General features: G+C 37.8%; 1 protein-coding gene across 10 annotated transcripts in view; it reads left to right on the plus strand.

The window, feature by feature from the left end:
- The window catches only part of ERC1 (ELKS/RAB6-interacting/CAST family member 1), a 305039-nt gene that overhangs the window by 235186 nt on the left and 55233 nt on the right, over nt 1-14620 (plus strand). For all 10 annotated transcript variants that reach the window (XM_074871663.1, XM_074871668.1, XM_074871665.1 and 7 more), the window contains one exon: nt 12347-12491. In XM_074871663.1, coding sequence (XP_074727764.1) covers nt 12347-12491 — 145 coding nt within the window. The remainder of the gene's footprint in view (nt 1-12346; nt 12492-14620) is intronic.

Here is a 14620-nt window from a genome sequence, read left to right on the forward strand (position 1 = left end):
AACAGACAATAACAGCTTACTTTGAGTTTGTTGAGCTTTTTTTTTTTTATAAAACTCTTTAAATCTGTACATGAAAAAGGTCTTCCTGTAACAGAATGTATCATTAAGTTTACCAGGGATCTGAAAATAAAGGGTTGTCAAGGGACTGTTTCCATGGTTTAGATCAGGCTTAACAGTGCTTGTTCTGGAGCAGAGTACTCATGCTCAGTCTCCTAAACTCTTTTTACATCATGCAGCTCCAGTTTCTTCTCATGAAGAACAGAGACTAGAGATAAAAACAGAAGACAGTAGGATGCTCCCTACTTACTGTAGAATGTCAGTTGCTTTAAGCATCTGGAAAGCTGTTTATCTTCAGCGCTATCAGAATATACTGTAGTGCCAATTCAAACAAATCTTCTGCACTAAGAGACCCGGATCTGAAAAAGGAAATTAAATTAAACCTCTCAGGCCCCTTCTTCTGCAATTATGGAACTAAATATATCCAAATTTTATCCATAGCCCCTGCCACCTGTTCCATTCCTGTCCTCAACCCTTTCAACAACTTCTGTTTTCTTAAAAACACTAATTTGGCACTAATTAAGCAGCAGTCATTGAAGCTACCAGGAGCAGGAGGCAAAATGATGCCTCCTACTGAATTGAAACTGCTTCCATCCTCTTTTTGCCCTGATGCCGCTATTCCTGTCCTTATCCAGACTCTTGGTGTTTCTTGTGCTCCGTTTCAATCCATCTCCTGGGCAGTGGCAGCAACCAGAAAAGACTGAAATCCAGGTAATAAGCGTTAGGATTAGAGTGGAACAGATGTCAGCATTAGTGCTGCAGTTGTTTCTGTCACAAAACCCTAAGACATCCTTTACAGAATTAATGTAAACAGTCCCATATACTGTGTTTGACCTTGTAGGAAATATATATTTTTAGAAATCAGACATGGTGGTTCTGGAAGAGGGACTTGCACAAACGTACGAAAGAACCCTCAGAGAAGAGGAGGAGGAAGTTAGGTGAGACACATCCAGGTTGATAGTCAGATAGACAATAAATAATGAAAGCGATCTGTAACTCTAGCAAGAAATTTTGTTGAAACACAGAGGAAAATCGAGATGTTTGTATAGAACAACAAAATGAAGTAGCTCTATACAACTGGTATGTAACATGAAACCAGATGTCACAGGAATAATGGCAATTAATGGGAAGTAGAATAATATTCACAGCTGGAATGTGGGTACAAGTTCAGGAAAGCTAGAAATGAAAGTACAGGTGGCATGTATTAATGATACTGGACATTCTGAGGAAATAAAAAGTGATAGCATAAATGAAATAGCATTACTTTGAGTCAAAATAACATAAGGACCATAAAAGGAGTTACACAGAGAGAGTGGACGGAGCCTGCTATGGATTTTAGGTGTAGAGTTGTGGTAGATGTAAATAACATCTATTATGTAAATAACATAAGGAGAAATGTGGTTTTATGGGAGACATCTATTTATTGGATACAAATCAGAGAAACTGCTGGACTTGTTAACTCAATACTTACTAGATCACCAAGAAGTAGTGTTGGTTTAAGACTTCAGGACTGTAATAAATGTTGATGATGCCAGAGAAAAAGTCAACTTAAATTTTAGTGACCAAAAAAAAAAAAAAAAAAGCCAACTTAAATTGTAGTGACCACGAATTGAGTACACTTACATTTACATAAAAAAACCCTATGCTAAACAAGCAAAGCTTTCAATTTCAAAGTAGTAAACTGAAAAGATTAAGAATATTAGGTCACAAGTAGATAAGACAGAAGGACTCAGAGATTTGAGTGTAGAGGAAGCAAGGAATTTATTTAAATCAAGAGTCCAAAACTGTGAGGACTTTGCATCCCAAACAAAGGGGGAAAAGTGTAAGGAAGAGTTACAAACCTAACTAGCTGTGTATCTGCATCCAAAAAGAAATTAACAGCAGACTTAAAAATTGGTCGAGAAAGAGAGATGTTTCTGGAAGGCAGAAATTACAGGAATAAAGTGAGAATTGTGAAAACTCATGCTGAATTAGACCTTCCAAAGAAAAATCAGAACAAATAATAAAACATTCTATAGCCACAGATACAAAAAGATTGAGAAAAGAAGTGGAACCACAAGGCACTGTGGACAGGGCCAGGATTAGTGATAGTATGCATATGGTCCCAAAATTAAATTAATGCCTTTGCCTTGGTTTCCAATGAGCAGACAGATAAAATATAAGGAGAGGAAGATACGATGACATATGAGTATGTCAAGCATGGAAACAAGACAGATGCAGAAAGAAGTGAGATGAATTATACTGACTAGAAATAACAGTCATGATAGTCATTTAGCAAGAAGGTGGATTCTCTATCAGTTTGTATCCTTGATTCTAGTCTAAAGGTTGGATAGTTTTCTTAAAACAAAAATCATGACTTGGGTTTCTCATATAATCAGAAACCACACTAAGACTTGCAGTATTGCTGTCATTGCTTGACTGATACAGCTGAACTTTCATTCTGCCATCTTTCACCTGAGGGCTGATTCATGAAGACTGAAGAACAGTTGTTTTCACTCTAGTAATTGTCTAGTTAATATGTTATAGTCAATGTGAATTCATTATTTGCTTTCCATTTCTACATTTTGGCAGTGCTGGCTTTGGTAACTAAGGGTTTGACACAGTCACAGCATCTTGAAGAAGTGTGGTTCCTCCAGGGATAAGGAACCTGTAGTCGGATTTTGGGTTCCTCCTGTTTATTCAGAGCTAGGCTTTAACTGGATTGGCAGCCTGAAGGGATACACTGTCAGTGGTGCTGAGACCAGGGAGGGGGCAGGAACCTGGAAATGGGAGGGCAGAACCATCTCTCAGCAAGAGCCCTGTCTTGTGTCAACCGATTATGAAGCCACATGCTAAACTAAAGCTCAACCTGTACTTGACCATGTCACAGGGGAAACTAGAGCTGCTTTTCTTATAAGATCATGTTTCAAAATCTGGTGGGTGTATTCTGGTGGCTTGCATTGCCTGGATGAAAATTATACCTTAATTTTGTGCTGTATTAGCACTGCTCTTAAACTGTAGATGAAGAAAGACAGCACAGGTTTCAGGACTTTCTTCTCAGAAAAGCCAGCTCTGTGGAACTCAAGAACCTTGTGAGTACTTCTGTCTCTCATCTGACCTCTGCACCGAAGGCTGGTAAAACAAGGAAAGTTGTCTAAAAAAAAAAGCCCTACCTTTTATAGGGACAAATCTCCCATAACACTGGGTGCCAGGATTGAAGGTTCTTTCTAAAATGTGCCATCTTTGAGAACTCCCACTTTTCACATACAAGTAGGTAAGGCTCGTATGCTATCAGTTTTGCAGCTGTGATATGCAGCAGTCTCTTTTTCACTGGAGGAATTAATAAAAATAGTTCAGGAAAATAGTAGTGGGTTGGAAAAAGTCCATCTGTGAAAGCTTTAGGTTTTTTTCTGGATATGCTGGCAGACACAGTCTAGAACTGTACTTCAATTCTGAGTGTTCAGAGCTGACACGAGCAAGACTAGGAATTGCAAATCTTTGCCTCAGGTGACAAAGTGGTAAAATTAAGATGGAAAGCTTAAGTAAAAGAAGGGCTAAAACACTGATGGGATTACTTTTCACCATATCAAATATGTTGAGGGAAAGGACTTTGGAAAGCATTATTATCAGTCCTAGTAAAGAATGACGCTTCTGTGGTTCTAGACATGTAGGATGTTAGAGAAAATGTGTATAGGAAAGTCTAATCATGTTATCAGTATCTCTTTTTTTGTTGTTGTTGTTAAACAGGGACAGCACAAGTGATAATGATTCCTGTGTCTAACATTAACACTGACTATTATCACACCATTCATACAATGGAACATTAAAGGGGCATCTCCTTGGTGACCACACAATTCTATTCACAAATAATTTATATTTTTATCTCTTGTTTTCCAGTTGTGGTCACTTGTCTGTAATGACATTGAAAAGAACAGTAAAGAGGTGCATATTCAAGAGGCTTCAATTTGCTGATGACAAACAACTTTTTATTTTCTTCTCCCTTGGTTTGCTTGAATTTGCAATTCCTTTTTTTGATAGCTGTGAGAGTGTAGATCAGGGGTGAGAAAGATGGCTGGTATGCCATCTAGACAAGGCAAAGGTAACTTACTGACTCAGGAAACAAGAACAGGAATGGAAGGAGTGGTGTTATCCCTTTTGACTGAGGGTGTAAGGCGGTGTTTGGGAAATTAATTTGCAGCCTGAGGTTTGATTATTCCCAGCTGTAATTAAAAGAGCAGGTAGCACATATTGCCAAGTTACATTTTTTTCTCACCTTCTTGCAGCAGGAGGTTGCTACTGTTTCTTTTGGATAAATGTTTTACTCACTTTGGGATACTTTGTGCTTTTCATATAGCTGCATCTTAAATACTGCAGAAATTGTAGCTGGTGCAGAATTTGGCAACTGTGTATTAAGAAAGGTACTGGTCTATTAGCATCTTGAAATGGTGTCCTCTGGTACGACTGCCACAATTTTTCAATGTTACTTTTAAGAACCAGATTCTGATAGCCAGAACTCTGTGAGGACTGCCTCCTCCCTGCAAAGTACTGAACATTCAGTGACCACACAGACAGGATGATGGCTGTTAATTGCCAGGATCAGGGTGTCAGAGACTGGAATTTACTCTTCACGTGGTTCAGAGCAGTCAGAGTTTCTTGATTATCTGAAGATGTTCTATAACCAGCAGGAAAAGTAGAAAAAATGTTGAGTTTGGAACTACTGCTGTAGATGTGTTGACAGTTTGTGGTGAAAAGGATGATGTTAGTGCCAGGGGAACTGTCCCATTGGATCAGCTGTTTGTGTGTTGTATTACTAAGTACTTTTTAAGAGTTTATCACGTGACCCACCCAAACACTATCAAACTCATGAAATCACTAAATACCATGTCCTAACACTTTTATGTTTTAAGCTGTCACCTAAATGTCTGTCTAGCTCTCATAATACTGCAATATACTTTATTTGAATCTCTTTGCCTGATAGTTCTTTATGCTGTTGTCACTTCATGGGGTTTTTTTTTAATTCATATGCAAATAATACAGTTCTTAATGTAATGGTGATTCACTGTGGTAAGTCTTACAAATGTCTGTAATAGAAAACCATTAAAAGCTTTTATCAGCATTTTCTGTAGGCCTTGAGTAAATTCAGTGGACAGAAATCAGACAACTGAAGCAAGTGCTGGGCAAGTAGCAGCTCTTTCCTTCTGTGGCGACTGATGCCCTTATCGCTGGAGTGAGTAAACAGTTTATGAAACAGCAGAACCTTTCCGGTTTGAAGCCTTGTGTATTAAAGGCATAATAACCAGAATTACAGTTGATCTTAATATGCCAGATTGAAAGTCATCCCTCATGAAAGAGCAACAGTCTCTGTCAGAGGAACTGACTGGATTGCTATGAGCTTGTAGCTACCTGAGCTCTCCAAATTTGTGCCAGACCCTTAAATGTTGTAATTTTAATGCCAGTTGGAAGGAAAACAGATTTGATCCCTGTAATGAAACTAGGCCTGATGGAATTATCCCAGTTCCTCGGTGACATTAAAAGCAAAGCTGCTGCTGATCTCAATATTGCCTTTATATTATCTCATTCACACTTTCAGAGATACTCCACGCAGGAAGAAATCTCATAATTTGAAATAAAATTATATAGAACAATGTATTTATAACATTTCTATATAGAATTTGTGTTCTCTCTGACATATGTAAACATATTCTTTTAATAAATATGTATAGTTTTTATGTTTTGAAGCATCATTAATTCGGCACTGTTTGCAGCCTGTTATTCTTTCTGATTATACAGCTGATAAATATTGCAGCGTAATGACCCTGAGAGCTGTGCTGCAAAGTACAAAACTGATTTTTAAAATTCACTTTCTGTTACATTTTACCAGAAGGATTCCTCTCCTTTACTAGGAAGAGGCTGTGAAGGAATTGCCTGTCTCCTGAAACCAAGTGCTGTAGAGAACCATTTAAAGACATCTTGATTCTATTAGTATTTGTAAGCCAGAGGACAAACTTGGCTACCGTGGTAGTTAAAACATTTTTAGTGTTGTGGATGAACCTTTTTTATTACTACTTATTTGATTTAACCTGCTACAGCTTATTATCCAGGAATACAGCATATTGGTCCTGAAGTGCTGAGGGTTACTGAGTAGTTAGAAAGTCTCATGTCCCCATTTGCAAAAATATGCTGTGGTTCACCAAAGAGGAAAAAGAGGAATGAAACAAGACTGGTGTCTGCAGTACTCCAGGGAGATGTGTTACGGTTTTCACTACACTGCACACTAGGGCGTTTTGGTGCTAATGGGACTTGGTAACTGAATCTGTATGAGCTGTAGTTCCTTATTTTCCAGGTTCATTCAAATACTTGGCCACTCAAACTACGAAATCACTTATTTATCCTCTCCCAAGCCCATATAAGATCTCATCTGTGCTGTGTATGTCTTTTTCTAGGGCCTCTGTAAGCATGTGTATGAGATGCTAGCACCTGCTATTTTTACTAAAGTCACTGCAGCCGAAGTATTCTCTAAGAAAAATATTGTTCAGCATCTAAAGTTAAATGCTGTACAACTCTTTAAGCCCTTCTCTGCTACAGAAAGATTTAGAAAATACTTTTTTGCTGGACGCCTTCTAATTCTACAATTTGTAGTATTAGTAATATGTAATAGTTCTGACTTACAGTATATTGTTCTGATTTTTAAGCTTTCATTCAAAAAAAAGGCTGTTTCTGTCATTGAGGGACATTCTTAAAGCTTTGCCTGTACTGAAAACCAAGCTGCAATTTAAACTGTTTCCATCTTGCCCAGTTATCTTTCCAAAATTAGACATTTCCATTCAAGGTCTGAAGGAGATGTGCCTTTGCACGTTATTCTCTGTTGTGTATTGACAAAAGTATTAGGATGGCCAGTAAATGCAACAGGACATCATCAGAAATGCTTCAAAGGCTCATGATATTTGGCATCAGAAGAATTCAGCCATGGCAGTTTTCAGTGGCTTCCCGCTCTGCAGTCATCGCTGCCTTCCATAAGACATTTCAGTCCTCTGGATCCATCAGTATCTCAGAGTTGGTGTCATTCATTATCACTATGTCCTTGGCATCAGCTACAAGAACTCTCAGTCCCATGTGAACTGCAAACAGAATGGAGACCATGGATGAATCAGAAGTACTCCAGAGGCAGCTCTACTGCCATATAACTGTTCTGCAGCCGTCTATTTAAAAAGATAAACCCATCTTTCTTTGCATTTTTTTTTTTAAGACTGCAAACAGAGGAAATAATGTTGATACTGGTCTTCAGATTATATCCACCATTATCTCTTAAGAATTGAACCTACTGGTCTTGATACCACCCCAGTCTGTGGTGGTAAGGATCCACATTCAGTGAAAGGCATAAATAGAAGGGAAAAAAAATCGTCCTCTTTTGTCCAATTCAGAGTTAATCCTAAACCTCTTCTCACTAGATTTTCTACACTATTGCCATTTCAGCTTTCCTTTGGTAATATTCAGAATGTTTTAAAGCCTGCTTACCTCTTGTGAGTTGCTATACAGCTCAGTTCAGGCTACAAATCCTGCCCAAATGGAGAGATAAATAGGCAGTTTCTCCCCTGCTGAGTCACTGTTGCCACAGCTACCATGCTCTGAAATACCTGAACTAACTTAATTGAGCTGTGTTTATGTAGTGACTCTGGCGTTAGCTAGCATTCTAAAAAATCAACCATCTTGAATTGTGCAGCAGGTACATGCTTTGCCTGCCTGTTGGAACATTTCAGACCTCCAAGGTTGTGAACTGAAGACATGCAGCTTGCTGAAGAAACTAAGCCTGTACTACTGCCTGTTACCTAAACTGAAGCTGAGCCTCTACTGCAGCCTCCACTGACTGCAGCACTTGTGACAGATAGGTTTGTTCATGTGCTACTAGCGCCATTCACACAGCAGCCTGTTTTCTCCTTCTTGCCACCTCACCTGTCTTACAGCATGTTCTTCTGCTCTCCCTGGGGATAACAGCTCTCAAGAAGGGAAACAAGTCCATTTTGTACTACTTTTCAATCACAAACCTTGTCTTTTGCTTGGTGATACTTGATTTTTGTGGTCTTTTAGAATCATTTTAGCAATTCCAAGCTCTGTTGAGAACAATAACACAGAATCACAGACATGTCTTCTTTCAGCACAGCTGACACTGACACCTGCACTTCTCCCATGTGAAACGGTAAACGTTTAACTTGCAGAACTCAAAAATGCTGCTACAATGCATGTATCATATCACAGGATATTTTTCTTACTTTGGTTCAAACTTCATCTTGTTTCAGTTCCAGAAAACAGTCAGAAAGCCACAATGCCTGTCACCCCACTTCTTGACCAGGACCTCTGTCCCACGCATGGTATAGCACTGAAGTTTTGGCCAGTAGTGTTTTTTCCTAAGGCATGGTGGCAAAGATTGTTCAGCAAAAAATAAGTAATGGACTGCTATCCATATTTTATTGTCCTGGTCCTGGAATTTTCACTTAAGAAGTAGAGATGGGCAGCAGAGGATTTGATCGCAGGAGGTAGGCTTTACGTGCTATTTGAGGCACCTCCAATTTCCATACCAGAGTAATGGCTGTATAGATACTGTTACAGAGATATTCTTGGCTCTGGTCCTGAATCATCAGAGAGGATTGTGGGTTTACTATTAAAAGAATAAGTGTTTCTTTAGAATCAAACCAGATTAAAGAAAGTGAAATTTACCAGAGCTCCAAGCCAGCCTGTCTTTCCCAGGATACAAATAGCTAGAAAAAAGCAGAGGTCATGGATCATGTTCTGTCACTTCACTCTATTGATATTTTTCATGTTTCAGGCAAACATCCAAAACTGGATACTTTTCCATAAAGCAAAAGCAACAGAAACAAAGTAGCAGTAATAATGCCACCCATTATTGGTCATTCCCACACCTAGAATCTTGACACTGCAACTGGGAATCTGATGTGCACCTTTTCCTTTCTTCTATTCTTTGTCTCCATTAAGTCATCCGAATATTTGTATTTCTTCATAGCATAAATGTATTTAGAGTGTCTTTTGATTATCCTAAAGTATCTAAAAAAGTGCCTAACTTTGTGGTATCATGTCTTGAAAGACAAAGAATAATTTAAAATGCCAGTTTTTCTAGATATGACCTAGGCAGGATCCAAGTACTCTCTAAACCGGATCTGTCAGATTTTTGATATGCTGGTAGTCTGCTTAAAGCAAGCTTACTTTCTTAGCGTGTACAAGAAACACCTGTATAAATCCAGAGATAAATTCCACCCACAGGAAGTCCATTGTGTAAATCCATTATTCTGCTGTCAGGTGGTGAACAATTTTGTCTGTTGTGAAACACGCCTTTTCCTCTTGAAATACATCGTTCTTTCACATTTTTTGATACAGGATATATGGCTTTGGTTGAGATCCTGAAAACAGCAAACTTTTATGTATGGGTAACTTCAACAAAACTCTAGCAATTGTTGGAGTGACTGAGGGGATGAACAGAGATCACATCTTAGCAGTGGTTTTTTTATGCTCTAGTTTCTCCTGCTTTGCAGTGATAGAGGTCTTAAGCTTTCACTGTCATAAATATTTCTAAGAGCTTGGTTGCTGACTGGGATCAGAGGGAAGCCAGGTCTTACATCAATCACCCTCTTCTCACCTAAACCCATAATGTGTAAGAAAAAGTTGTTCTTCTATCCCAGCTATCACTCATCTGAAAGCAGTCATGGACTTTCTCATCATAGAGTCAATTTTCACCCATTGTCTTAGCAAAACTTCACACCTTTCAAGTGAGAGTAGTATATTTTTTTTCCACCTGTAAAAAATAACAAGAGCTTTTTAAATGTGGTGTCTCACCCGTATAAATCTCAAAGAGAAACAACCTCAGAACCTGGTGGTTTCTGCTCCAGGGCTGTGGAGACAGTGTGCCTTTCACATAACTGAGGGAAAAGTGCTGTACTGGCTACTGCCTAGCTGGGTTAAAAGGTTGTAGCCCTGAGCTGCACCTCAGAGGTTGCTGTCTTCTCAGATCTGTCAGCAGGACTGCATGTGTAGCCGCTTCTTGGTCCCATTCTATTAAAATAATGTGTTGAGGGTTTTTGTTGAGAGGCAAAACAGTATTGTTCAGACTTTTTAGAACAAGGTCAGGAAGCAAATATATATGCATTTCTTCTCACAGATTGGAGAAGGGATTACTTAAGTAGGTATCCAGGACAGTAAGTTCTTTGTCCAGCTGAGCTGCAACCAGTGCAAGCTATCTGACTACATCCTATATATTTAGGTATGCACCTCCCTGCACCCTTGATCTGAGCACTGACGTACCCGATGAAGCTATTTCACTCTCTGCCCTCAGAAACATTACAATATGAAATACATCTTCTCATGCTCACCAAGGTCATAAAATTTGCAAAGTTTTCAGCATTTTAACAGGTAAAGATTTCTGTACTCCGGTAGTACCAGTCCTTTCCCTTTTCAAGCCTTCAGTTTAAAAGTGCAGTATGTTAGATGCATATATTCAAAACACCAATATTAAATAAAAGTATTGTCCATTTGTCCTGTTCTTCTCAAATGTTCTCAGTCATGTATTCTTTCACATGAACCTCAGTGAGTTCTTTTTGGAGCAAGTTTTTTTGTTTTAGCCACGATTACAAATTCCTAACTAAGATTAAGTTTTTAGAAAGAAGATATAGGAAAAAAAAGAGAAAGCTATTTTACTACAAGTAAACTCTGCGCAGGGAGTGTTAACGGGTGAATTAGAAAAAGGAGATTTAGTGTCATTGCTACCCTCAACAGTTTGCCAGTGTGATCCTAAGTCACCAGATTATGATGGGTCTTTATTTAAAAAAATCTTGACAAGAAACAGAAAGATATATTGGTGTAATTAAAAGCAATCTTAATAGTTTACATTAAGCTTCTATAACTTTTCTTACATCTAATAAAAGACTAAGCATTATGGCAATGTTACTAGCATAATAATTACTATTGTCATGATTAGCAGAATAGTTTTAGCACAGTTGATTGGTTTTTAAAAATCATTCTCTCAAATTAGCAATATTCGTATGATTTTGTTTATAAACTAGAGCAGGTAAAAATTTGGATTATTTGGGAATTTGGAATTTTTACTACTTTAACTGCATTTGCAACTAGATTTGTAGATGAAAGGTAGATAGGAAGTCTGTAGCATTCAAGAGTTTGTTTTTCATCATCACTCCTGCATGATGCCATCTTTCACACTGCCACAAATGGTTAGGACCTCATTTTATTCATTCTCTGCAAGGTGATGAGAGGTAGGACAAGCCACCCATATTGGGCAATAAGGCCAAAGTTTCCTTTTATGTCCTGTTGCACATCCTGATTTGGCCACACCAGCTAAATGTGAGAATTAAGATCAAAGGACAGAAATAGTTGTTTTCCCTAACTTAGAGGAGTTCTTTGAGTTAATTTGAGAACTGCTGTTTTATGATCAGGGCTATTGTCTTTGCCTCCTCTCTTCCCAGTATCTGTAAAATATTTCTCAATTCTATTTGTAAGAGGTTTTTTGCTAGATGGAAAGAGTATGGCAAGGTTGTGTTTCTATGTCTAGTCATTATAGTGCATGAGCCTCAAGATCTTCCTACAGAATGTTCTTGCTTACACCATTTCTGCAAGGCTACAAAAGGTTTGTGATGAGGGCATGCCTACCTTTGTCTTAATTACTTAGGACATGCATCCAACAAGCTCATTATATTGGTTACAACAAAAGTCAAATAATAGCTCAAGCATCCTTGAAGGCATCTATTTCAACATCTGTCACGTAGCACAAAAGTGGCTGTGTCATCATTTCCTTCTGGGAATACACTGTATTGTTCAAGTGATTTCAATAAACTTGTCACATACCACCTTCCTTCTAAAATAGCTGCATGAATAGGCAGTATAGCCTAATACAATTTAACACAGAAGTCTTATGATTAGTCCAGTATTTGTGCATATATTCTCAAAATCTGTTCTGGAAATGTTTAGAACATTATAAAGAATGAAAATGTTCAGCCAAAGTAATAATAAATGCTAGTTATTAAAAACTGAATAGCTGAGTGTAGAATAATACCATATTATTATATGTTTTTCTTATCCTATAAGCAATAATTTTGTATCAGCACAGTCATTTAGGGGGAGGTGGGTGGGTCTTGACTTCCTGCTCTACCAGCGGACATATAACCATGACAAACATATTTATTACAGCTCTTCAGACTTGCACACTGCTACAGCATTTCTGGTATGTTCAACTCTTTGTAGAGGCTTCCTCTAAGTTTTGCAGGATAATAATGTCTTTATATGTTTCTTTCAGACAAGAAGCCCTTCTTGCTGCCATTAGTGAAAAAGATGCCAATATTGCTCTGCTAGAACTTTCATCCTCTAAGAAGAAGACCCAAGATGAAGTGGCTGCACTGAAACGAGAGAAAGACCGTCTTGTGCAACAGCTCAAGCAGCAGGTGGGTAGAGGAGGGCTAGGAAAGAAACAGTTTAATAATCTGGTGTGAGTTTATTACTTTGATTTATGGAACTAATAATGTATAATCCTGTCATATGTTGGGATAGAAAGTGCATAAATAACAATTTCGAACTAACTACTGGTCATGAAGCCTGTAAAACATGATGGAGAAAGAAAAAGTCTCAGTGTTGAGGGAAGTTTCTTTGTGTCACTGCCTGAGCAGTTAATGTGTGATAGAATGTATAGGAAACTGAATGAAAAGGACACCAGTTGTTATCTTCTACAGGCACAAAAACCCACAGATTCAGGGAAATGTAGTGATACTTCTTTTGCTGGTCTGTATTTGCCTTGTTAGGGAAGAAGCATACATGGAAGAAAATTCTCCTTGCTGTAAAGCTCAAATATGAATGTGTTAAACCACACAGTCTCTACTGTGATTTCTAATCTTCGGCAGGAGCACCATATGGGAATGCCAGCTACTCAAGTGAAATTTGGGAGGTCTCGTGCTTGTAAGGATATTGGTTCTTTCCTATTTCTGGCCTCTCCCATTTCTAAGATCTTTTTGTGTGGGCATAACAATCAGAAAAAGTGTATTTCTGTTCAAGCATTTAATACTGTGTTTCAGTATTGAATACAGTGTGAAAAATACATTGCCAATGAAACACAGAGGAAGCAAAAGGCATCCCTGGCAATAAGAGATTTAGGATCTGAAGAATCTGTGTAGATTTTTCACTTCAGCACTTCTGGTGGGTTTTTCTGAGTTATTCCCTTGTCATGTTCCCTGTAATAGCACATATGCTGCTGCCAATCCAGTATCAACGTCTTCAGTGCCACCGTTTTAATCTTCATAAAGTTTTGTGTGCAACATTTCATCTGCCAACCAGATGATTTCTGTTGCTGTCAAAGACAGACAAAACCAGGTGTGCTTTCTGATAAGGGATTTCTCTGCTTCTTCCTTAGGAAACACAAGGAGGTTATTGGCCGTGAATTTTTAAGATAGCAATTATGTAATGTTTAATTTATGAACAGTAATTTTGATTGTTATACTATCAAATGTATGATATATGAGCAAGAAGTATAGTTTACAGTTTTGTATTAATTACTTTTGAGCAGTAGTTGTAATTACTTTCACTTATTGGCCAGATGGTCTCCTACAACAGGATTCAGAAGTGGTCACAGCAATGTAAAGACTTTTTTTCTTCCTGTAATTGTCTGTAGGTGTAGCAGCATTAATATACATTACCACTTATTCCAAGAGAAATTGGAACTTTATTGTCAGTTCTTGTTGTCCTAAGTTTAAATTCTAGTGCTTTCACACCCTTTGCCCTTCCCAGTTTCCTTCTGATGATCATTTGTAGATAGATGGAACAATCTTTTGTGTTTTGTGGTGTTGTTTTTTCTGATGAAAATTTGTGTATATTTAATTTATGTATTAAGGTTGTGATTATCTGTAATGACTTAGGTTTCAGTTAGGTGATTTTTTTAACGTTGTGGTTCATATAATTATTTTTCAATGTTGGTAAGTCTTAAAATATCATATTCTGTTCCTAAAAAGACATGGCCATTTCCCTTAAGGATGCTCTTCTAGGTGCTTTCCTATATAGGTCTGGGATACTTAATTTCCCAAATAAACTAAAATTGCAAAGGAAATTAATTTGAAATTTTTTTTGCTATGAAGTCAGACCAATTCTGAGCTGGTGTTGGAGCAATAGTCCTTTTTCAAAAAACTCATTGGAATATCCAAATGCCTTTGAACTTTCTCGTTCCAAAACTGCCATCAGCTATAAAGGCTCATCATTGTTTAAGATTGTCATCTTAAAAAAAAATGAAGAAGGCAGAAAGTAATCTCCTCAACACATCTGTGCTATGAGTACTATAAATACAATCTATATACAGGTAGTATAAGTATAAATACAAAATGACAGACAATGGGGCTGCAAGGTATTCTCCAGTGCATCCCCAATCCCCGAGACAGAATAAATGTTTATATATAAACAGTTTAAACTATATTTGAACCATATCTGAGAAATATTTATTTGACCTAATAGAGATTTGATACATCCTCCCTAAAATCTATCCTACATCCTAAGGATATATCATCTTTTATCATTTTTTGTGTGCAGCTTTCAA

This window comes from Strix uralensis, chromosome 5, assembly GCF_047716275.1.
Source record: "Strix uralensis isolate ZFMK-TIS-50842 chromosome 5, bStrUra1, whole genome shotgun sequence".
Classification (NCBI taxonomy): Eukaryota; Metazoa; Chordata; class Aves; order Strigiformes; family Strigidae; genus Strix; species Strix uralensis.